At 42.3% G+C, this 25578-nt stretch overlaps 1 protein-coding gene across 6 annotated transcripts in view; it reads left to right on the top strand.

Moving 5' to 3' along the window:
• The first annotated feature begins 278 nt into the window (after positions 1–278).
• LOC311049646 (protein polybromo-1-like) overlaps positions 279–25578 on the top strand; it is a 38310-nt gene continuing 13010 nt past the window's right edge. For 5 of the 6 annotated variants that reach the window (XM_084063390.1, XM_084063388.1, XM_084063389.1 and 2 more), the window contains exons 1-22: positions 279–360; positions 2674–2843; positions 3214–3311; positions 3674–3821; positions 3980–4129; positions 5277–5393; positions 5717–5785; positions 6416–6514; positions 6602–6687; positions 7024–7115; positions 7938–8154; positions 8798–8939; positions 14388–14476; positions 16092–16371; positions 17220–17328; positions 18435–18664; positions 19719–20134; positions 21483–21694; positions 22498–22686; positions 23009–23166; positions 23875–24126; positions 25132–25277. In XM_084063390.1, coding sequence (XP_083919516.1) covers positions 2706–2843; positions 3214–3311; positions 3674–3821; positions 3980–4129; positions 5277–5393; positions 5717–5785; positions 6416–6514; positions 6602–6687; positions 7024–7115; positions 7938–8154; positions 8798–8939; positions 14388–14476; positions 16092–16371; positions 17220–17328; positions 18435–18664; positions 19719–20134; positions 21483–21694; positions 22498–22686; positions 23009–23166; positions 23875–24126; positions 25132–25277 — 3437 coding nt within the window. In that variant the 5' untranslated portion in view covers positions 279–360; positions 2674–2705. The remainder of the gene's footprint in view (positions 361–2673; positions 2844–3213; positions 3312–3673; positions 3822–3979; positions 4130–5276; positions 5394–5716; positions 5786–6415; positions 6515–6601; positions 6688–7023; positions 7116–7937; positions 8155–8797; positions 8940–14387; positions 14477–16091; positions 16372–17219; positions 17329–18434; positions 18665–19718; positions 20135–21482; positions 21695–22497; positions 22687–23008; positions 23167–23874; positions 24127–25131; positions 25278–25578) is intronic. The other variant, XM_084063386.1, reaches the window with a different exon arrangement.

The raw sequence follows: 25578 nt of genomic DNA, 5'->3' as shown, positions 1-25578 counted from the left end.
TAAATGTTGTCACCTACCTGAAAATATATTTATATTCTGTTTACTAAAGAGATGGAGAGACCCTTGTGACCGAACAAACGCTCTGTAGCAATATGATTACTATCAGAATATAGTACTTTAACCTTTTAATAAAAAAATCAAATATATCACTTACCCTGATTTTAGGCGCTATACCAACGTTGTCCTGGTGATGGCAGTAATGTCTCAAGATCACACCTTTTTTCATTGACTTCCTGCTGAGTACAAAGCGAACTCGACCAACAACTTCCGGATTGTAGTTTTCAAACAGAGGCTAGCTGCTAGCATAGCAACTACATTTCACTCAGGGAGTTAATTCAACGGAATATAAAGTCACAATTGGTAATTTAAAATATGAAATAATCTATTTCTATCGTCACGGCTCGCTTGTTTCTATGTACTTTAGTCTACATTGTATTGTGAATGTTAAAACGTGCTAATCGGAGCTAGGATATCGTGCTAACATCAGGGCTTTGTTGTGCATTGTTCCAAGCCAGTGTTGCCATGTCCGCGTATTATAAGCGACTTTGGGTTTGGTGCTAGTAATGGTAGCTGTGGGTTGCGGTTTTTTGGGTTTGATTGTTTCTAAAATGAAGTTGCTTATTTTAGGCTTGTTTCCAAACATTTTAATATTTGTTTTTAAATCAGTGGTTCCAAATATTTTCATGAATGTTTCGAGCTGCAGGGGAGCATTTTTGTTGTTAGAATGTTTTTTTTTTTTTTTTTTAAGAAAAAAGTATTACAAATTTGCACATTTTATTTCAAGATCTACAAGTTCTTGACCTCAAGAGTGACGCGTTGTGAGCTTGTAGATCTGCTTCAAATTGTTGTATTTCTCCGCAGACCCTCATCTGAACTTAAGGGGGAAAAAATATGTATTCCAAATATTATTTCACTATTTCTTAACAAGACCTTTTTGAAAATAGCAGATCTACAAGCTCACAACGCGTCGCGAATTGTGAGCGTGTGGATCGGCTATTTTCAAATAGCCAATGCACTGTATCTAGGTTTAAAGTGCTCATGTGGGCTTGTTTTCCTAGACCTGGTTGCTTATTTCTCTCATGAAATATGGCAACACTGTCCCATGCATCCCAAGCTGTGCTAAATGCTAACGCTAAGATAACAAGTTGTGTATGTCCACACACTGCTTGTGTGTTGTTGTTTATACGTACAGGTGTGTTAGAATGTGTGTGTAGTTGACTCTGGTTATAGCTAGTGTGCAGCTAAGTATCTCTGATGGCCAGTTATCCCATGTTGTTGCTAGCAGGCTAGCTGGCTACAGACAGTGCTGGTAAAAGTACTCACATTTGTTTTAAGTATCAATACGGCAACGGAGAAATACTCTGTTACAAGTGAAAGTACAGAATAAAAAAATGCATTTGAGTAAAAGTACAAAGGTATTGGTATAAAAATGTACTTAAAGTGGCAAAAGTAAAAAGTACTCATTATGCAGAATGTCCTATTTCACAAGGTATCATATTTATAAAATGTATTAAAATCTTTTGAAAATGGCAGAGCTACAAGCTCTCAACGCGTTGTGAGCTTGTAGATCTATGCTATTTTTCAATGGCTGAAATGCAGTTGAAGTAGGATTTATAATAATAATAATAATAATCACAATCACAATCTACAAAGTAACTAGTAACTAAAGTGTTCAATTAATTGTTGTGGAGTAAAAGTACAATATTTGACTCTGAGATGTAGTGGAGTAAAAGTAAGTATACTTGTGGAGCTCCCTCTGGTGTTGTGTTTGTGTTTTTACTAGTTTGTCAGGTTGACAAGCTTGACCAGTTTGTTTTGGGATGTCTGGAGCCTTGTTTTGAAGGCCTTTGTGGTGCTATGGTACCATGAGGTGCATGCATAGTCGAAGTGACATTGGATGAGTGCTCCTGTTAGATCCTCAATGTATTCCTACTGACCAGTGAGGAGATCCTGTACAACAATCTTGTTCCTTGGTTGACTTTTTTTGATTACTTTAGTTGCCATTTGCTAGCTCAAATGATGGAGCTGCTTGTCTTGTATGAAGAAAAAAATATTAGCCAACTGCTTTACACCTATAAAACTGTGCTGCTGGGCGATTAACAGAAAATATATCGAAACTGACATTTAGAAGCAATAGATGACTTAATCTGGCTCATGTAGGTTAATGGAATAATCAAGAGGCTGTTTTCAATTTTTGATTGATTCAAAACGACATAAAGAAATTTGAATAGGCTATATTTATTTTTATGATCTATTAAAGCTATTAATCTGATTAACCACTTGATAGCTCTGTATTATACTGAAACTGTGAGGTTGTAAATCTGCTATTTTCACTATCTTTAACAATTAATAATCATTCATCGTAATCGAGGCAAAAGTTTGAAATAACAGTGACATTCATTTGATGTCATTTTGCCATGCCATGATGTGACAATAAAAGTGGTTGTAGCCTGCTACAGACCAGAAGAGCTCTATTTTAGAATAATAAAGCAGGGGTCTTCAACGTTTTCAGCCCAAGGACCCCTAGCTGACAGAGATGAAGCAGGGACCCCCTCTACATATGTTATAAAGTTGTGTTGCAGATTAAACTATTTCTGACCCCCTAGGGCTCACCGAACCCCTGTCGAAGACCCCTGAAGTAAAGTTTTCAATCAATCATTCATTCATTCCTAGCTTGCTGCAGACCAGAAGAGCCAGTTGCATCAATGAGTGCTTCCAAGCGGAGAAGAGCCACGTCTCCCTCCAGCAGTGTGAGTGGAGGAGACTTTGATGACTGCTCCTCATCCACTCCTGGAAGCGCCAGAAAGAGACGCAGAACCTCCAACGTTCCCACAGTAGACCCGGTAAGAAGAACCTCTTAAATCTCTATGTAATTGGTTTGTGTGTGAATTAATCGTAGTTTTTGACCTATTTGCAGTGATTCTCAAATGTTTTGTGCCAAGGACCCCCCAAATTGTAAAATGTATTTGGCCGTGGACTACCCATCTGAAAAGGTTTTGTGCCAGGGACCCCGCAGTGTATGTGTAAAGAAAAACACAACATTTTTTCAAACGTTACATAGCGCAGCTTTAACAACTTGAAACCCAGCATCCACATTCTGGGGGAAACATTAGCCAAAGATAGCCGGAAAAAAGCAAGTACAGTTGACACTCGGGTCCGTTTGACTAAGAATAGAAGGTTTAAGTGGTTAACGTAACGATGTCCTTCCTGCAGATTGCTGTATGCCACGAGTTGTTCAACACCATCAGGGACCACAAAGATGATCAGGGGAGGCACCTTTCTGATTTCTTCATCAGGGTACCAAAGAGAAGGTAAAACCCACACACCAAAGTTACAATTCATGTATTTTCTTCACAACATTCTTTTTTAAAATTTGTATATTTGGGAGGGACATCATAATTCTACATATTGTGATAATTGTTAGGAAACATAGCTCTAGTGTTGGGGAATCCTTTCATGCTGTTTCACAAATCGCAGATTACAACTTGGCCTTTTATTTTATTTTTGCTTTGGCCATGTATATAGTCCTATCCTAGAAATGATGCACAGTTAAGTATAAATGCCAGACACACAATTATACTATCCACGTTATATAGTTAAAAGTTTATGTACCAGTCAGTGTTTTATTGAGGAAATGTAACTGTACTCATACATGTTTCCCCTCCCTCCCCAGGAATCAACCTGATTATTATGAAGTGGTGTCACAGCCCATCGACATGACGAAGATCCAACAGAAGCTCAAGTCAGAGGATTACCAGGACGTGGAACAGCTTACTGCAGATGTTCAGCTCATGTTCAATAATGCCAAATCATACTACAAGGTAGGATATCGTTAGGGACACTCATCAGGTTTGCTTTTGGGTCCGATCACCTCACGTCTAAATCCTAAGAGTTTTCTGAAAAACGTATGTAGCTAAAATCTAAAATGACACCGATGCTTTTCCGGATACCTAATGTGAATCGTTTCATATGTTTTCAGCCCGAAAATGAGGAGTACCAGGCTGCAAACAGGTTGTGGGTGGTGTATCTGCAAACCAGGAATGAGTTTGTGCAGCCTGGAGATGGGGATGACGAAGACGAAGATGCTGACGATATGCTGGATAACACCGGAATGTCCACCGAAGATGAAGTAAGTGTCTGTACATAACGCAAGAGAACATAGAGCTTTTTTCTATATTTATTTCAACAAGAAAAAGTATCATTACACAACCCTTAAGTGATGTCTTTTTCATGTAGGCATATTGTCTACTTTATCCCCTTTACAGCAGTGGTTCTCAAACTTTTTCGTGCCAAGGACCCCCAAATTGACACTTATTAGCCCGTGGTCCCCCATTAGAAAAGATAAGCCAGGGACCCCCATAAGAGAAGATTTTTACGGCTCTCTAGCAGTGATTCTCAACCATTTTAATTTCAAGGACCCCCAGTTTGACATGCATTAGGGCCACGGACCCCCATTTAATGGCATGTATATCTCTGGGACCCCAATTCCTATTGTAAAATCAATGTTAATTTAACTCTGAGAGTGTACAAATGGAACCAAATGGACCCGTTAGGGTCCATTTGGTTCCATTTGTACACTCTCAGAGTTACAGACCCATAAGGGTCCATTTGGTCCCTGTCCATCATTTAGCTGGGGACCCCCTGGAACTCCCTCAAGTACCCCTGGGGGTCCCCGGACCCCACTTTGAGAACCAATGCTTTACAGCACTGTAGGGAGACCCACACAATGGCCTAGGACACATGAATACTTCTCATTTATACTGCTATTAACTTCATGTCAACGAGTTTTGATGAATCATTATGCACACAAGACCGGGAACGCATGTGACATTTTAAGATTTCTTTGGCTATGTTTTAAAGCAAACATTTTTAACTCTGGTCTGTGCTTCTGGGGGGTCCCTCGAATAACATATTTTGAGATGGGGGTCCGCGGCCAAATACATTTCATTTTAGGGGTCCTTAACATGACATTTTTATATATGTATTTGGTCGCGTACCCCCATCTCAAAATGTTTTGTTCCAGGGACCCCCAGAAGCAAGGATTTGAATTACAAATGTTTGCTTAAAAGCGAAAATAGAGATTGGCAAAAATGGCAGATTTTTCAAAAATAGCAGATCCACAAGCTTATAGCGCGGCACCGCTATGAGCTTGTAGAGCTGCTATTTTTGAATAGCCAAAGAAATCTAAAATAACACAGATGAGTTCCTGGATTGCATGGGTTAAAAAAACCGAAAATGTTCAATCCTGTAATATTATGCCCATGCGTGTCTCGTAGACGTCAGTGGGTTGTTTGAAGGAGATCTTGGAGCAGCTGTTGGAGGCGGTGGTGTCTCACACTGACCCCGCAGGACGTCTGTGCAGTGAGCTCTTCCAGAAGCTGCCTTCCAAAGTGGTACGTCCCTCTCAACATATTATCGTCAACCACGCTTCCCTGAGTGTGAAATGACGCCAATACGCGTTTGTTTTTCCTCAAAACACATAACCATAGTAACCCTGGCGTTAGCCTATTTTGGTCAAGTCAATTTAGGTAAAAAGAAAAAAACATTTTCACAAACGGCGGGAATGATAGATGTACAAGCTCACAACGCGTTGCATCGAGGCGCTTTGCGTGCTTGTAGATCAGCTATGTTTACTATTTGCTCACTCATTGCTTCCTGTTGTCAATCTGTAGCAATACACATTTTGAAATAATTCTTCTTCTCTGTTCTTTCCTAGCATTACCCAGACTACTATGCCATTATAAAGGAGCCCATCGACCTGCGAGCCATCGCACAAAGAATACAGGTGACCAATTTGTTGGCTTATTATAATTTTCTATTCATGTCTTCGCCAGTGGGCATCATGATTTTGTGTCCTCATGTGCGTACGTTCCAACCTCGTGAACGCGACGTGATACCTTGAGGGCATTTTGTGACACTTGGCACAAATGTCCACTTGGACTCGAGGATGAACTGATTAGAAGTATGAGGTCAAAGGTCACCGTGACCTCACATGTCCATTAAATTCAATGTCTTTATCACTATCTTTGCTGTCGGACAGAAACCTCTTATCTCTTTATACTTTTTCGTACTTTAATGCTCTACTTCATCATACAATTTCACGCAAACTGAGAAAAAATGGCAGATCTACAAGCTCAAAACGCGTCGCATGGCGACGTGTTTTGAGCTTGTAGATCTGCTATTTTTGCTGCTTTAGAAATTGAATCCTGAAAAGTAACAGTTGGGATATATGAGGTTTCCACCTTACATCAACGATATTCTATGAGTCTAACAAGGATGTACCGTAAATGGAATCTGGTTAGCGGAGGCATACAAGCCGCAATGTGGTATTTCTACAGTATTTCTGTAGTTATTGATTTGTAAAATCAAATAATAATAAAAATTGTGTTATAACTAAGACATTTTTCCTGTATAGATTGGATACTATAAAAGTGTCAATGCTATGGCCAAGGATGTTGACCTGCTGGCCAAGAATGCCAAAACGTACAATGAACCCGGATCTCAGGTTTTTAAGGTACGGACCAACTTCTACATTTCTTTTCTTCTTTAACACGGTGTATCATTTACGTCACAGTTAAACAAATGGTTTCTTTCAATATAGGACGCAAACACCATCAAGAAGGTCTTCATCCAGCGGAAGACTGAACTTGAACATGCTGAGCCCACTAAATCTAGCCTTCGCATCAGGTATATATTATAGTAGGATTCCTTTCCTGTATATTCATGTACCCTAAAAGCATTGGTTCTCAAAGTGGGGTTGTAGACCTGCTATTTTTGTCTAATTTCTCCCTCCCGGAATAGAGATGTTAGGGTTGAAGTGGTTAATGTAAAAAAACAAAAAAAAAGTTCCTATCACAAAAAGATTAGTGGCCTTCTGTAGTATCTCTGAGGGCCCCCGATAGGGGTCCCGGGCCCCCTGTTGAAGACCCCTGAGCCACACCATGGTGCAGTGGAGTATTAAAATAAAAACCCAGAGCAGGAGAAGTGATTTTGTGGCCTCTTACATGCTATTCACCTATTCAGAAATCGCAGGTCTGCTCAGGGGGACAGACTGTCTGCCATCACTCTGGCTCTTCAGTACGGCTCCGAGGGTGAAGAGGACTCCGTGCTCTCTGGTAAGCATCACACAACTTTGTGTTGTTTGTGTCTATATGGGCTGTAAAGTAAAGTGATACTCGCTCTATAAAAAGGTCTACAATGTCTTTATTTTATTACACAACCTGGCATCCCTATTTCGGGCATGTCAAAAATGCAAGTTTGTGAGCGTGTAGATTGGCTATTTTCACTAGTCATGTATATAGGTGGATAAATAGATTCTACTCGAATGATCTTGTAAAAGAGCTTCCTTTTCCACAAAATGTAACTGTATTTGAAGATAATAACACCGTGACACTGGATATATGAGCACAACCTCCATGTCCATGCTTATAAAAACATATGAATATCTTTTGTTGAGTTTTACTTTTAGCAGAACAAATAATAAAGCAAATACACAAATAAACGTATCGTCTCGCGTGGAAACCTCATGTCCAAAACTGTTCAGGATTCTAATAAAGAAATGGCAAAAGTAGCAGATATACAAGCTCAAAACACGTCGCTTCGCGCTGCGTTTTCGAGCTTGTGGATCTGCTACTTTTGATACTTTTATGTGACACTACTTTTTTGTTTTTTTGTACATTAACTCCCTACTTGTGCATTCTCCAGTGATTGTAGTATGCACAAGTAGGGGGTTATTTTACAAAAAACAAAGCTAAAATATGGAGATAAGACGTTTCAGCCCAACAGCAACGACATAATAAAAATAAATATTCAGAGAGAATCAAAGTAAGAAAAAAACACAATATACAAATTATATATATATATATGCATGTATATGAGAGCATATAAAAAACAGGGAAAAAAACTGTATGAATATCTTTTATGTGATCTTTTTGCAGGCTCCGTGCGCTACGACGAAGGCGAGTCCGAGGCGGAGTGTTTGAACTCCAGCATGGACATGGCTAACCCCGTCTTCCAGCTGTACGAGGCAGTGCGGGGCTGCAGGAACAACCAGGGCCAGCTCCTCTGTGAACCCTTCCTGATGCTGCCTTCACGCAGGGAGTATCCCGACTACTACCAGCAGATCAAACTGCCCACCTCTCTGCAGGTGATCAGGTACGTACGGGATGATCCTTTTGATAGATTCTCTCGGACCACGGACCCCCCATCTGAAAATGTTATGTGCCAGGTATCCCCAGAAGAGAAGATGTATGTTTTTTTTTATCTACATTATTCAAAATCACAATCACAATTCATCTTCAATTACAACCTTGATGGGGAAAATACAATAAAACTTTGAGTCTGTGAATGTTCATGTGACCCTTACTTCAATCAGCGTGCTGAATGTGAGACCAATGTGACTTTGTACACATATATTGGTAATTTGTCAATACAATAATGTGTGAAATAAACAGGTTATATGTTACTACTGTACTAGTACTATATTAAAATGTAATCATCCTTAACCTTTTAAGTTATATTCATTATTATCGTGGAATTAAAATCATTTTATTTGATGGCCTTCGTGCCCTGGCTTTTGGCCTGTGTGCCCTAAAATAATTGACGACACCAAAGGCCAAGTGGCCGTGGCCCTAAAATGACAAAATTCCAGGCCTGGTGTGCACACATATTTCAAAGTATTGTGTATTCTTCGCTATGAACTGTACAGAGACCCCTTGGGGTAATGTTGCACTATAAATCAATTGAGTGGACCATGCTACAGTGACAGAGGACTGATGATGTTTTGTTGCTCTCCCAGGGAGAAGATGAGGAATGGGGAGTACAGCAGTGTGGAGCAGATGGATGCAGACCTCACCCTGATGTTTGAGAATGCAAAGCGCTACAACATGCCCAACTCTAACATCTACAAACGGGCCTTCAGGCTTCAGCAGATCCTGCAGGTAACTTACTTCTATAATGTGTCGTGTCAAATTATTAACAGAGGTAAGTGATATTATTTGGTTAAAAGAAAACGTTTTTTTGTTAAAAGGTTAAAGCAATTATATTGTGATAGTAATCATTGCTATAGAGTGTTTGTTCTGTAACAGGGGTCTCCCTGTCTCTCCAGCTCTTTAATAAACGGAAAATACAATGTCAGGTAGGTGACACAATGTCAGCCAATCAGGAGATAGTACCCATTCTTCAGCTTCATTTTTATAGTGTTCCAGTTCCAATTTTGTCAGCTCATTTCTTTGTGTCATCACTTCCAATTTCACTTGTTTAATCTGTTAGTGCATCAGGTTAATCGTAATTGTTCACTTTGTGATGCAAGCATGAAATTTGGCACACCTACTGTATCTGTAAGGGACACTGTAGAACTGATAATCGGCTGGTTGTTTAGAACCGGACTCAAGAGCCAGTGTGAAGGCCTAGCTGGGTTGTAAGGCCAGCTAGTCGTCCTGAATATGCAATCCGTGAGTAACTAACTGGGTTGTAAGGCCAGCTAATCTCCTGGTACTATGGAGAGGGTTAAGATGCTCTTCGAGCGTCGCTGAGGACACCCTCCTTAACCAGGGCATCCAGCGACCTTTATACTGCTGGCTGTGCCCCTGATGTCTCCATACATGGAGCTGCCCATGTCAGTTATGCCCAAATATGGGACCATGACGTCAGTCCTGGACGTGCCGGCCATTTCCATCTATGGAGTCTCTGGGAAGGGTTCGCTGATGTCAGACCCTGATGTCAGACCCCGTATCTATGGCACGTCTTGGGTCTCTATGACGACTTCGTAGGTCGATCGTCTCCATTTATGGGGATCTCCATATATAAGCCAGTGCTGGCAAGTATGCCCTGAACGTTCGCAACAGACACTCTTATGGAAAAGGCCGCTGGCCATTCAAAAATCCAAGATGGCAACCATTGTTTTCAAGATGGCCACCACCTTAGCGGAGCAGGTAGTGATATAATCTTTCAGGTTGTGATACAAGGATGACATTTGGCACACATACTCTGTAAGGGCCACTCTTATGGAAAAAGGCGCTGGCCAATCAAAAATCCAAGATGGCGACCTTTTTTTTTCAAGATGGCCACCACCTTAGCGGAGCAGATAGTGATATAATCTTTCAGGTTGTGATACAAGGATGAAATTTGGCACACATACTCTGTAAGGGCCACGCTTATAGAAAAAGGCACTGGCCACTCAAAAATCCAAGATGGCGACTATTTGTTTCATGGCCTTCTCCTTAGCAGAGCAGATAGTGATATAATCTTTCAGGTCATGATACAAACATGAAAATTGTCAGGAGCAGTCTCCAAAGGTCACTTGACAATAAAACAATCACTACACATGAAATGTGAAGATGGTGACCATGTTGTTTTTGTCCAAATAGTTATACTCACATTTGCAACTGCACAGTGCTGTGCAGACAAACCCCAATTTGAAACATTTACGCAGAGTTGGTAGAACATCCAACTCTGCATAGTCTTCAAAGGTCTTTGATCTTTTTGGTGGTAGTGTGTGGACCAAAGCGGAACCATCTATGATAATGACATCAGTGTCTGGTTCTTGGTCTGGAGATGTGATGTAGGTCTCAAGAATGGAGGCCAGCTTGGATTTCTGGCAAGCATAAAGCTTTCCACTATCACTCAATGCAGCAGGAAAGCAAATTTCATCCTTGTATCACTGGGTTCCCCAATAGGCGACCCGCGGCCCATTTGCTGCCCACGAGGGGCAACTGTCCGGCCCGCACCAACCCCTGTCACTTGGCTAGTGAAAGTTGCAGGCATGGTGTGAGTGATATGAAATGTGAGCATACCATAATCACAGTCATCCTCAATCATATTCCATCATATTAAAGGACTTTTGGAGAGGGCTTTTAGAGCACTGCAGAGGTGTGTGTGTGTGTGTGTGTGTGTGTGTGTGTGTGTGTGTGTGTGTGTGTGTGTGTGTGTGTGTGTGTGTGTGTGTGTGTGTCAACGAGCATCCAGCTGATGCTCGTTGATGCTCGTTAATTTCATACTGGAAGACAATTAAGGTTTGATTGACTGGGCTGAAACTTTATCTCAGTAAATGACGTGGAACTCCATATTTGGGCATGGCTGACATCATAGTGACTGGGCTGAAACTTTATCTCAGTAAATGATGTGGAACTCCATATTTGGGCATGGCTGACATCATAGTGACTGGGATGAAACTTTATCTCCATAAATGACGTGGAACTCCATATTTGGGCATGGCTGACATCATAGTGACAACATGAGCTTTGAATCAGCTCAGCTTAAAACCAGACTGCACAGTGTGAAGGACGCACATGGAGAGAGACATCGAGGAAGACTTCAACGCCAACAAGAGGAACTATTAGCCGAGATCCATACACTTGATATTCAGCTGGTAATTGCCCTGTAATCAATCCTGGATCGTAAGGTCACAGATCATTAATTACATTCTTGGACAATTACAGCCCATGCATAGCAGCAGCTTTGACGATGAACCCACTGTTCCCGACAACGAGCCAGCACCAGGGAAACTCAGAAGAAGAAAGACCTTACAGTAGTCAACTGTCTACCAAGACCTTAACGCAATCGGAAGTAAAGAGACGTCGTCTGACTGACACAGGAAAGAAAACTCACATCTGTAAACAATGTGACAAGAGTTTCAGTGAGTTAGGTAGCCTACGGAGACACCAGCGTATTCACACTGGAGAAAAACCTTTCTATTGTAAACAGTGTGACAAGAGTTTCGGTCAGTTAGGTAACCTGAAAAGTCACCAGCGTGTCCACACTGGAGAAAAACCTTTCTATTGTAAACAGTGTGATAAGAGTTTCAGTGAGTCAGGTAGCCTACGGAGACACCAGCGTATTCACACTGGAGAAAAACCTTTCTTTTGTAAAAAGTGTGACAAGAGTTTCAGTCAGTTAGATAACCTGAAAAGTCACCAGCGTGTCCACACTGGAGAAAAACCTTTCTATTGTAAACAGTGTGACAAGAGTTTTGGTCAGTTAGGTAACCTGAAGACACACCAGCGTATCCATACTGGGGAAAAACCTTTCTATTGTAAACAGTGTGACAAGAGTTTCAGTTTGTTAGAATACCTGAAGAGACACCAGCGTATCCATACTGGAGAAAAACCTTTCTACTGTAAACAGTGTGACGAGAGTTTCAGTCGCAATTCTCACTTGAAGACACACCAGAGTGTCCACACGGGAGAAAAAACATTCTCTTGTAAACAGTGTGACAAGAGTTTCAGTCGCAATTCTCACTTGAAGACACACCAGAGTGTACACACGGGAGAAAAACCTTTCTCTTGTAAACAGTGTGACAAGAGTTTCAGTTTGTTAGAAGACCTGAAGAGACACCATCGTATTCACACTGGAGAAAAACCTTTCTACTGTAAACAGTGTGACAAGAGTTTCCGTTTGTTCGAATCCCTGAAGAGACACCAGCGTATTCACACTGGAGAAAAACCTTTCTACTGTAAACAGTGTGACAAGAGTTTCAGTGGACACCTGAAGAGACACCAGCGTATTCACACTGGAGAAAAACCTTTCTACTGTAATAGTGTAACAAGAGTTTCAGTCAGTTAGATCACCTGAAAATACACAAGTGTGTCCACACAGTTAACATTAACCGTTAGTATTAGCAGATGGAGTACCAAACACGTAGATCTACGTGTTTGCAAATACACCCGTCGCGTGCCATCAAGGGCGCCGATACTGCGGGTGCTTCGTGGCTAAAGCACCCAGGGGAAATGAAGAGCACCCATGACAAACTCCTCACAGAAAAGCAAAACAATAAAAAACACCGACATCTTCACTTCATGGAGTACATTTTTGGTACCAAATTAACCAAATCAACCGCATTTAAGTAACAAAACCCCCCTAAAAAGATAACAAACCCGGAAAATAACCGCACATTTTCGACCGGCCGCGCATGCACGCGCGCACGTTGCGCACCCAGGGGCGGACACAAATCGGCGCCCCTGTGTGCCATAAACGTAGATCTACATGTTTTCAATTAAAAACATTTTTTTTCCCCACATGGGGTGCTCTAACGCAACTTAGGAATGATCCGAGGACCCTGTTAAATTGAAATGGACGGATGTGAATCCAGTTAAAAAAACGTACCTTCCGTCCGTTCCAATGATAGGATCTTGAGAAAAAGGTCCATATCTCCATATCTTTTTACAGTGGTGAAAACAAGCCATTTTCGACGGGCGATCACTCTGCAATGGCGGATCGCGTTAGAAATGTTATTGTTCCAGTCGTTAGTCAGGACCCTCGACCATCACCAGACACCCTTTGTTTACATCCGGGTCCTCGTGGAGGTTTTCTACAGCTCTAAACAGATCGGCGTAAACGGTGGCACTGGATGTACCCTGTTTTAAAAAACCTCTGGCACTTGATGTGTTAACCGGTTACCAATTTCTTAACGATTCGTCGATTACCGGTTAACGGTTGGCCATCACTAGCTGCTGAAGATGCATACTTTTCGAGCACACTGTAACAACCAAATAAATGGTTGGTTCTCAACTTATTTCCTTGTGTGACCCTCAACACAGGATTTAAAGGTTTCATGACATGCTGGTTTTACAAAACACTAAGTCTTTATCATGGTCCTTCAAACGTGTATTAGAAGGTTTTAACTGAAAAATCCCCTCCAGTGAGCTATGTTTTTTTCTCTCGGTGTTCTGAAGCCTTTTCAGCTGCAATGAAAAGAAAACCTATTTGCCTGCGGTTGTCGCTGTTGAGGGATTTTGCCTGTCAATCATCACCTCTGCTCTGCGGGGAGGGGGCGGGATTAATGGACTTTGACATCAAAGTCCATGGGCCAATCACAGCACTTTTCTGAGCCTATTCCGAAAACCCCAAACCACAGAAAATCCACTGAATGTTCAAAGTTCTGTTTTTTTGGGTGTAACTGAGGTCAGAAAACCTAAAAAAAAAAATCCCAGGGCTAAATTATGAGTACCACAACCAATAATAATTATAATAATAATGGTGGTAAGAGCAGCAACAGCACCGGGTATCTGCACTGTCACTGGAGTAGCGGGAACCCCCCCCCCCCCCCCGTATCACAACCTGAAACATTATATCACTATCTGCGCTGCTAAGGTGGCGGCCATCTTGAAACAAATGGGCACCATCTTGGATTTTTGAGTGGCCAGCGCACTTTTTCATAAGAGTGACCCTTAGAGAGTATCTGTGCCAAATGTCATGCTTGCATCACAAAGTGAACGATTCCTTTGAAATCTGCCATTAACCTGCTGCACTATGTGTCCTGTCCGAGTTCTCTATCCTGATTGGATAAAATTGGTATCCTGACCTGAAAATGAGCTGGATAGACATGGAGACTCCTGTTACTGAAAAAGCACGCAATGATTTGTTATAAATTATGATTTTCTGTATTTCAGGTGAAGAAGAGAGAGCTCCTGAGGAGAGATGATGAGGATGGAGACAGCATTCTATCGTCTGATGCAGGGAGTACCACCAAGAGGAAAAGGTGTGAATTCACCGGTCTCTGTCACAGGCATTGACACATCCATTCCATTTATTAAAAAATCACACCCAGTGTGAAGTGAGCGGTGCTATTTAAAAACAACCGTGGTCATCACAGTGATGGAAGCTCAAAAAATATATATATTTTTTTTGAAGTGAGTGGTGATATTTATGAGTTATTAATTTCATGATTTAATTTCATCATGCGTCTCGCTAGCCAATCACAGTACTGAACAAAGGGTCTGAATACCAATCAGCCAATCACAGTACAGCGAAAGACAAACTTTCACCACGGATGGGTCCCAAACCCAGTTATAGGATACAAAAAGATACAAAAAGGAGCTATTTTATTTTAATTATTACTCTCCGCAGGAGAGTATTGTTTTCACTTTCTAAATATGACACACCGATTGGTCAAGCCTCACGTGACACGTGACAATACGGTGAAATACTGTATACATACATGGCATCACTTTGACAGTGTCTTTGCCACTGTCAAAGTGAGGTAAGACAGGAACCATCACGAAATGGCTGCATGGCTGATACATAATTGGCAGATAGGACAGATAGGACACTTATATAGACAGGAGGGATATGACACTTACACAGACGGATAGGACACTTACAGTACACAGACAGGACGGATAGGACACTTATACAGACAGGACGGATAGGACACTTATACAGACAGGACGGATAGGACACTTATACAGACAGGACGGATAGAACACTTACACAGACAGGACGGATAGGACACTTACATAGACAGGAGGGATATGACACTTACACAGACAGGACGGATAGGACACTTACAGTATACAGACAGGACGGATAGGACACTTACAGTATACAGACAGGACGGATAGGACACTTATACAGACAGGAGGGATAGGACACTTACACAGACAGGACGGATAGGACACTTATACAGACAAGACGGATAGGACACTTATACAGACGGATAGGACACTTATACAGACAGGACGGATCGGACACTTATACAGACAGGATGGATAGGACAGTTAGAACATAAGAATTAGAACATTCCCAACACAAGTCTGGTAAGAGTGAGGTAAGACAGGAACAATCACGAAATGGTTGAGAAATGGCGGATACTGTAACAATTGGATAGGACACTTACACAGACAGGACGGATAGGACACTTACACAGACAGGACGGATAGGACACTTATACAGACAGGAGGGATAGGACACTTATACAGATAGAACATTCCCAACATTCCCAACAGCGGAGAGTTGTGCTCCGAGGAGCACTTTTTCTAGTTATTTTTACTTTTTGGGGGGATTTTATTGGGGCTTAATTGGATAGTACAGTTGAGAATGACAGGAAATGGGGATGGAGAGACAGGGAGTGAGGGGGGTTCTAGGTGGTCCCCAGCTAAATTTTAAATACAGCATCACAATCATTTTAACCATTATCCATATTTTATATGTATTTTGTATGCATTTTATATATTATAAATAACAGATATACAAGCTCACAAACCATTTTCAGATGGGGGTCCGTGACCAAATGCATATCAATTTGGGTGTCCTTGACACGAAAACATTTGAGAACCACTCATGTCCCATGAGTCCCATGAATCCTCTCTTTTCAGCCACAAGAAGAACGTGAAGAAGAACAGGATGAAGGCCCTGTACGCGGCGGTGACGGAGGCGCGGGAGGCGGGCACCGGCCGCCGCCTGTGCGAGCTGTTCATGGTCAAGCCGTCCAAGAAGGACTACCCCGACTACTACAAGGTCATCCTGGAGCCCATGGACATGAAGACCGTGGAGTTCAACGTCCGCCAGGAGCGCTACGCCACCGAGGAGGCCATGATGAACGACATGAGGCTCATGTTCCGCAACGCTCGCCACTACAACGAGGAGGGATCTCAGGTGATTTTGACAGCAAACTTTGATTTAGTTTTAGTCATAGTCTTTTGAATAAAATTCCATTTAGTTTTAGTCATATTTTGTGAAATGTTTTAGTTTTTGTCTAGTTTTGTCGACTAAATATCATAAGATTATATTCGACTAAATGTACATTTGATTTAGTCGACTAAAATGTTTTTCGGCGGTGCCTTGATGGCGTCGTAATGGCTGATTTTACACTTGGTTGCCTGCTGAAAATAGCCGATCTTCAAGCTCACAACGCGTCGCAGCGCGACAAGTTGTGAGCTGTAGATCTGCTATTTTCAGAGTGCAACACCGGAGCACAACCAAACATAAAATGACTTGTCTTTTAGTTCTACTGGATCTCCTCCACTCGTCTCTCACTAACATTTTAGTCTAGTTTTTACTTGTTGACGAAATTGTCAATATATTTAGTCTTAGTTTTAGTCATCGTAGTGTAGTTTTTATTTCGTTTTCGTCAGTGAAAAAAGGTAGTCGACGAATATTTTTCGTCATAGTTTTAGTCGACGAAATCAACACTGATAATCGATCGCCTATAATTCTTTGCACACTTGTCATAACAGTTTCTTTTTTTGGGGGGAAATAACAGATCTACAAGCTCACAGCGTGCCTTGTGAGCTTGTAGATCGTCTATTTCCCTTATTAATGTTCAAGTGTTCAACGATTGATTCAACAAAATTAAATCGTTAATCGCAATTATTAGTGTGACAATCGATCGTCATTAATCGCTCACAATAGTAACAGCCCTAAAAAGCCACACATTTTTATAGTCATAAGCTGGTCTTATTTAAATCCATTTGTCTTTAAATATTGTTTTTTGTTCTTCCTAGGTGTATAATGATGCAGACATTCTGGAGAAGATCGTGAAAGACAAGCGCAAGGAGTTGGGACCTTCTCCTGAAGAGCAGGAGGAGCTTGCCTCTCCCAAACTCAAACTCAGTACGTTTGACACATCAATAGTGGAACCACTTGACCCATTCAATCCGGGAACGCATCTGTGTCATTTTAAGTTTTCTTTGGCTATTTAAAAACGGCAGATCTGCTATAGATCTGCTATTTTTTTTTAAACCTTGAACATTTTTGCAAATCTTTGAATATATGTCTTAAAGCGAACATTTGTAACTCCGATCTGTGCTTCTGGGGGTCCTTGACATGGAAAAGTTGGAGCACCACTGATATAGCAACATACTGTTAGGATTTAGAAAACATTTTTAGATTATGTATTTGGCCGAGGACCCCCATCTCAAAATGTTTTGTTCCAGGAACCCCCAGAAGCAAAGATTTGAGTTACAAATGTTATCTTTAAAATATATACATTAAAAGATTTTCACAAATGTTCACGTTTTTTTCAAAAATAGCAGATCTACAAGCTCATAGTGCGGCACCAAGTGACGAAATCTTAAAATGACACAGATGCGTTCTCGGTCTTAATGTTATTAAGCTGCAAAAGATAGCAATGCGTCACAAGCTTGTAGATTCACCTATTCAGGCACACATTTGCACACCGACGGCAGAGGACATCAGGAGCAGTTGGGGGTTCAGTGTCTTGCTCAAGGACACTTATACACTTACCCAGGAGGAGCCAGGGATTGATTTCCCAAGCAGCCACTCTACTGCCTGAGTCACTGCCACCCGCAAAGAATTCACACAAAAATGTTTCATTATCAACAATAAGTTAAGGAGCAATAAGTCTTGCATTACTCATTTCATTTGTTATAGTTGTTTTAAAATGTCTTTATTTGAAATAAACATTTCAAATAAAAAAAAATCTAATCAACAATATCGCACTGAAAATAGTGAACATAGCCGTTCTAAAAGCTCACAATGCGAGTTTGTAGAACTACTATTTTTTGCTATTCTTGAAGAATGTTTGCCTGTGACATGCCCAAAATAGGAATGGCAGCTTGAAAGTTGTGTTAACTTCACGAAATTTCGATTGATTTCATCCAAAAATCTATTCTATTAATGCCGATTATGCTTACCCTTATTCTTGGTAATGCTGTTGACTCACATACCCGTTTTATTTCCACCTGACGCCGATCTAGGAAAGACCGGCGTGTCTCCAAAGAAGTCCAAATACCTCACCCCGCTGCAGCAGCGCCTCAACGAGTGCTACGACGCCGTGAGGAACTTCACCGACCGCAGGGGGCGCCGTCTCAGCACCATCTTCCTCCGCCTGCCGTCCCGCTCCGAGCTGCCCGACTACTACGCCACCATCAAGAGACCGCTCGACATGGAGCGCCTGCGCAGCCACATGGTGGCCGGCCGTTACCAGGTAGGGCTGTGACTAGTATTAACCAGTTTTACTATTATTAGCCGTGTTTTTAAATGTCACAATTCATTAACTAGAGCAGTGGTTCTCAAAATCTTTCAAGTCAAGGACCCCCAACTTGATATGTATGTGTGGCCGTGGACCCCTATCTCAAATGTTTGGTGCCAGGGACCCTCAGAAGAGAAGAATTGTGTAAAAAATCGAATAAAATCAAACAAGCTGTACAAGCTTGTGGATCTGCTATTTTTGAATAGCCAACTCATAAATGGATTTAGTGGTTAGAATGATTGTGATACCAAATGAACTAGTTTTGCTGGGGACCCCCTGGAACCCCCCCCCCCCCCCCCCCAAGGACCCCACTTTTAGAACCAATGAACTAGAGGTTCAATAAAAACGTGTAAAAAAACAACAACAAACACTTCTCTTGTAATGTAGGACTGAAATGTCTATTTTGTAATACATTTAAAGAGCCTACAGAGGCCTACAGCCTGCCGAGCCCAACCGCAAGAGGCTTTACAGAGGTCCTGTAGCCTACATGGATGTTTAAACCTGTAGCGTTTAATTACTTCCAAAGAGATATACTTTTTGAGTGGTGCCAACCACTCCTACAGTACATTTGACTTTGTCCGTCCGTCCGTATGTCCGTCCGTATGTTTGAGCACGGCTGATTGGTCAAGCTTCACGTGACAGTATGTTGTCACGTGTCACGTGACAACATACTGTTGCTGATTGCAACACAAGGATGCAACCAGTTACACTTTCAAAGGCACCACTCTCTTCACACTGGGTGTGATTTCTTTCTTCACGCTGCGTTTCAAGCTTGTGGATCTGATACTTTTGATCCTTTTTGTGTAATGCTGTAGTACGATCAAATAGGACGTTAATTTACCAAAAAACACAAAAAGTTAGAGTACGGAGAGAAGAGGTTTTCTGCCCGACAGCAACGATATCCATAGCATAATAAAATGCACACATGATAATTGTAAAAATCGTGATTATTTCTCAGGGCTTAGAATCAAAAATTCCTAAATGGTTTTACATCCCTTCCTCCCTCCAGGACGTGGAGGCCCTGGTGGAGGACTTCGCCCTCATGTTCAACAACGCCTGCACCTACAACGAGCCCGAGTCCCTGATCTACCGGGACGCCCTGGTGCTGCACCGCGTGCTCCTGGCCACGCACAAGCAGCAGCAAGGCGGCGAGGACTCGGGGCAGCCGGCCGCGGGGCCCCTGGTCCGCGAGCTGATCCGGAACCTGTTCGTGTCGGTGCTGGGCCACCAGGACGAGGAGGGCCGCTGCTACAGCGACTCGCTGGCGGAGATCCCCGCCGCGGCGGACCCGGCCAGCGGCCCCGACAAGCCGGAGCTCAACTTCGACATCGTCCGGGCCAACGTGGAGCGCGGCCGCTACCGGAGGCTCGACGTGTTCCAGGAGCACATGTTCGAGGTGCTGGAGAAGGCGCGCAGGCTGAACAGGTACGGAAACGGTGTTGATTTTGACAGCAAACTTTGATTTAGTTTTAGTCATATTTTAGTCATCTGAAATGCTTTAGTTTTTGTCTAGTTTTAGTCGACTAAATATCATTAGATTATAGTCGACTAAATGTACAGTTGATTTAGTCGACTAAAATGTATTTTGGCGGTGCCTTGATGGCGTCATAATGGCTGATTTTACACTTGGTTGCATACTGAAAATAGCCGATCTACAAGCTCACAACGCGTCGCAGCGCGACGCGACGCGTTGTGAGCTTGTAGATCTGCTATTTTCACCCCCCCCCCGAGGGCAACCAAACATAACATTACTTGTTTTAGTTCTACTGGATCTCTTCTCCACTAGTCCCTCCTTAACATTTTAGTCTAGTTTTTATTTGTTGATGAAATTATTAATATATTTAGTCTTAGTTTTAGTCATCGTAGCTTCGTTTCTATTTAGTTATTTAGATTTCGTAAGTGAAAAGGTAGTCGCCGAACATTTTTCGCCATAGTTTTAGTCGACGAAATCAACACTGGTACTACAGAAACATTATCACATGTTTGAGGTGCTGGAGAAGGCACGCAGGCTGAACAGGTACGGAAATATTATCACAAAAGCCTGGCTACACAGCTTATAGTGGCTCCCTCTATTACAGGGGTTTTCAACTGATTTTGACCCAGGGACCACCATCCTGACTAAGAGCCACCTGGGGACCACCACTATTGTGCGTGGTGGGTGCAGCATAGACCCACCCCACACAATAGTGGTGGGGGGTTCATGCACCACAGGGAGCTGGAGAAAAATAGCTATAGTATCAATATAATATCTAATAAAATACAGTGATTTTGTTTGAATATGATGGAATATGATTAAGGATTACTGTGACTATGGTAAGCTCACATTTCATATCACACATACAATACAGTAAGAACTCCTGTAACTTATTAAAAGTAAAAAAATAAAAATAAATAAATAATAATGCATGGCCAGGGACCACCTGCAATACCTCTGCGGACCACCGGTTGAAAACCCCTGCTCTATTAGGGTGGATTTCTACCCCTTTCAAACAAACAGATTTAAGGTTAGGGTTCTAAAGCTGAATCCTTACTAATAAGCGGGGCAGTGTGGAAGGCTGTGTGTCTTTGCAGTACTGCACTTGGTGAATATACTATTTAAGCCTCCAAACAACGGAAATGTATTCAATTTCAGAATTAAAATATCAGACCGTCCGAATATTTTGTCTAAAGAAGTAGCAGAAGCAACGATCTTTAATCTTTGTGTATGCCAATTCTTCACTAGGATTTGTTTTAAGAACAAACCAAACCTTACAACTACTGTTTGTCTTCACAGGACCGACTCTGAGATCTTTGAGGATTCTGTGGAGCTGCAGCTGTTCTTCATCAAGATCAGGGACGAGCTATGCAAGAACGGAGAGATCCTGCTCTCTGCTGCCCTCAACTACACCTCCAAGACGCTGCACAGCGACGTGGACCAGGAGAAGAGGGACAAGATCCCCCGGGAGATAGAGGAGGACAAGCTGAAGAGAGAGGAGGAGAGCAGAGGTGTGTGTGTGTGTGTGTGTGTGTGTGTGTGTGTGTGTGTGTGTGTGTTTTTACTCAAGGCCAGTACTACTTAGGACAAGGGTTACCAAACTCAGGTCGTGACCCCCCAAAATGATCATATTGGAACCACCCTGACAAGCACAAGGAATTGTAGGCATTACATTTAGTTTGACTCGGTTCCACAGATAAATATTGTGAAACTAGCCGAAACTGCACGCTCACAGCGCCTCGCTATACCGATTATTATATAAGTTGATTATTCAACTTTTTTAAGCCTCACCTGACCAATAGGCCATATGCACAGCAGCCATATTGTAAGACATTCACAGGTGTTACCAATGATACTAATGAAGGCTCTGTTCCATTCTGGTCAGACGGCGTCAGGGTGCTGATATTGTGCATGTTGGCTCACTGGAAACACTCACAAATGGCCCTTTACGGGTGTGTAACTCTGAGAGTGTACAAATGGAACCAAATGGACCCGTAAGGGTCCATTTGGTTCCATTTGTACACTCAGAGTTATGGGGGTTGTGGAAAACTGAAATTCAAAAATCTGAGAACTACTGTGCTACACTAAATGGAACAGAGCCTTCATTAGTATTACTGATGGTAACACCTGTGAAGGAAGCGATAATATGGCTGCTGTGCATAGAGCCTATCAGGGGGGCAAATCTCCCCCCCCCCCTATAAAATCGCCACTGCCCGATTCCCAGTTTGGGAACCCACTGACTTAGGACTGAAGATGTTGACGCGAAGGTGACAATGTGACGTAAAAAACTCCATTTTCTCTCCAATAAACGCAGAGGGTGACAAACCCGAGGACCTGCCGGGAGAGGCCTGGCAGCCGGGAGCACCGCAGCGCACGTACAGCCAGGACTGCAGCTTCGAGAACCACACCTACCACGTGGGCGGCTGCGTGTACGTGCAGCCCGCCGAGCCCCACCTCAAGCCGCACATCGTGTGCATCGAACGACTGTGGGAAGACGAAGCAGGTGAAGCCGAGAGAACAGCCAGCACGCAATAAATGTCCTGTTCACATTTTTATCCCATTCAACCCGGGGACAGATCCGTGTCATTTTAGATCTTCAGCTATAGCCTATAACCATTCTTTTATGGTTATAGGCAAAGATTTGAGTTAAAAAATGTTTCCTTTAAAAAATAAAAAATAAACATAAAAGATGTGCACACATTTTCACATTTTTTCTAAAATAGCACATCTACAAGCACATAGTGCGGCACAAAGTTTTGAAATGTTTTAAAGATTTAATTGAAGCGTGTGTGTGTGTGTGTGTGTGTGTGTGTGTGTGTGTGTAGGTGAGAAGTGGCTGTATGGCTGCTGGTTCTACAGGCCCAGTGAGACCTTCCACCTGGCCACCCGCAAGTTCCTGGAGAAGGAGGTGTTCAAGAGCGACCACTACAACAAAGCACCCATCAGCAAAGTCCTGGGCAAATGCATGGTGATGTTTGTCAAGGTAATGGAAGCTTGTAGATCAGCCGAGTACAGGTCTGTGTGTGCCTTGAGATGTTCATCTTGCCCATTGGGTTGCCTTGGGGCAACGGTGGTCCCGGCCTAAAGCACTGGTTCTCAAACGTTTTCGTGTCAAGGATATATATATATGTGTGTGTGTGTGTGTGTATTTGGCCGCGTAGCCCCATCTGAAAAAGTTTTCTGCCAGGGACCCCCTAGAAGAGAAGATTTGTGTTGATTGAATAATGTGAAATTATTCAATGCTTTTCAAGATGTTCCAAAAATGTTCAACATTTGCAGATATACAAGCTCACAACGCGGCACGAAGCGATTTGCTGTGATCTAGATCTGCTATTTTTGAATAGTCGACATATAATTAGATAAAGTGGTTAAAATGATTTGTGATTCTGTCGTCAACTGCTCCAGTGGAGATGCTCTGTGAAAGACAGACAGTGGTTGTACTGGGCAGCTCCCAGGTTTTAATGTGTGTGTCTGTGTGAATATGAAGCACAGCGTTCCAATTAACTCTCTAAAATTAAAACATCCACAACCACTGGTTTAGTATAATGCAAATGCAGACATTTTATTAAACAACCTAACAAAATGCTGCAATATGGAATTGCTTTGCCAATACGATACGGGCATCACTGACGCATATCCTTTCTGTAAAGCCGTGATGTGGATAATTCCATTCGTTTCCTGTGTTCTTTAGGATTACTTCAAATTCCAACCCGAGGGCTTCAGAGCCGAGGATGTGTACGTGTGTGAATCGCGCTACGCAGCCAGGAACAAGTCCTTCAAGAAGATCAAGATCTGGGCCATGCCTGTGACCTCCGTGAGGTTCGCACCCAGGGACGTGCCGTTGCCCGTGGTCCGCGTGGCGTCCATGTTTGCCAAGCCCGACCAGGAGAAACTACTGACCGTGTCATCTGATGCTGCAGACCCTGGTAGCTATATTGACAAGGTGAGAGAGAACGCAATACTTATTTGCTGTTATGCTGTTTTTTTCTGTTGATCAAATTTACATTAAAACTGGACATACGGAAATGTTATAGTTTAATTTCTTTTGTAATCTTATATTCAAAAGGCTGGTTTTATCGTTCATTCAAAGCATCATATCGTCTCTCTCCGCGTTTCAAGCTTGTAGATCTGCTACTTTTGATGCTTTTGTGTGACTGTAGGATGATAAAGTAGGGCATTAATTTACGAAATCACACAAAATGTGAAAATATGGAGATAAGAGGTTTATGCCCGACAGCAACGATATGCTAGCTATTGTTTTCTCTAGCGGTTTTCTCAAGCAACTTTGAATCAGAAATCAGGGACTCAAAAGAGATTCTTTATGAGTCTCCTACCCGAAACACGTCTGCGTCAAAAACAAAACAAATCCATGAATTCAAGGCTTCATGAGGTGTGTAATTGATAGACAATAAGTAATTTTTGGGGTGAACTACTCCTTTAACCCATTAAGACCTGAGGCCGACTCTACAAATGTCTTCTAAATCCTAAAAGTTTTTTGAAAAACGTATGTTGCTATATCAGTGGTTCTCGAACTTTTTCATGACAAGGACCCCCAGAAATGTATTTGACCGCCGACCTCCATCTCAAAATATTTTGTTCCAGGGACCCCCCAGAAGCAAAGATTTGAGTTGCAAATGTTAGCGTTAAAAGATATATATATTCAAAGATTTTCACACATTTTCAAAAATAGCAGATCTACAAGAGTGCCGCGCTACAAGCTTGTAGATCTGCTATTTTTGAATGGCCAAAGAAATCTAAAATGACACGGATGCTTTCCCAGTCTTAATGAATTAAGCGATGTATTGTAAAATTCCACAACAAACAAGAAACAATCTTCTAGGACACTGTAAAACCATGGTGTGTGTGTGTGTGTGTGTGTGTGTGTGTGTGTGTGTGTGTGTGTGTGTGTGTGTGTGTGTGTGTGCACATGTGCATGTCTTCTCTTCAGGATAAAGAGGACGTTCCTGTGGAGATGAGCGGTGCAGAGCCGGGCTGTCACCACTATGACCAGTTACGCTACAACACCATGTGGCTGAAGGTGGGAGACTGCGTTTACATCCAGTCCCACGGTCTGCCAAAACCCCGGGTTGGCAGGTACGTCAATGTACAACCACTTGTTTCATCTGTGTGTGCTGATGCCATTTTTGTTTAACCCATTAAGACCTGAGGCCGCTTCCAAACATTTTCAAAATCCTAAAAAAATAAAATATGAAAAAAATAAAATGTCACGATTTTTCAAAAATAGCAGATCTACAAGCTCATAGCGCGGCACTCGGTGCCGCGCTATGAGCTTGTATATCTGCTATTTTTGAATAGCCTAAAGTGACAGAGATGCGTTCCAGGTCTTAATGGTTTAACCCTGGGCGGAACTTCTTCCACCACTGTATGTCATGTT

The sequence above is a fragment of the Gymnoscopelus microlampas genome, assembly GCF_963454915.1.
Source record: "Gymnoscopelus microlampas genome assembly, chromosome: 7".
In the NCBI taxonomy this organism is placed as follows: domain Eukaryota; kingdom Metazoa; phylum Chordata; class Actinopteri; order Myctophiformes; family Myctophidae; genus Gymnoscopelus; species Gymnoscopelus microlampas.
Note: the sequence above shows the minus strand (reverse complement) of the source record. Positions and strands in the feature narration are given on the sequence as shown.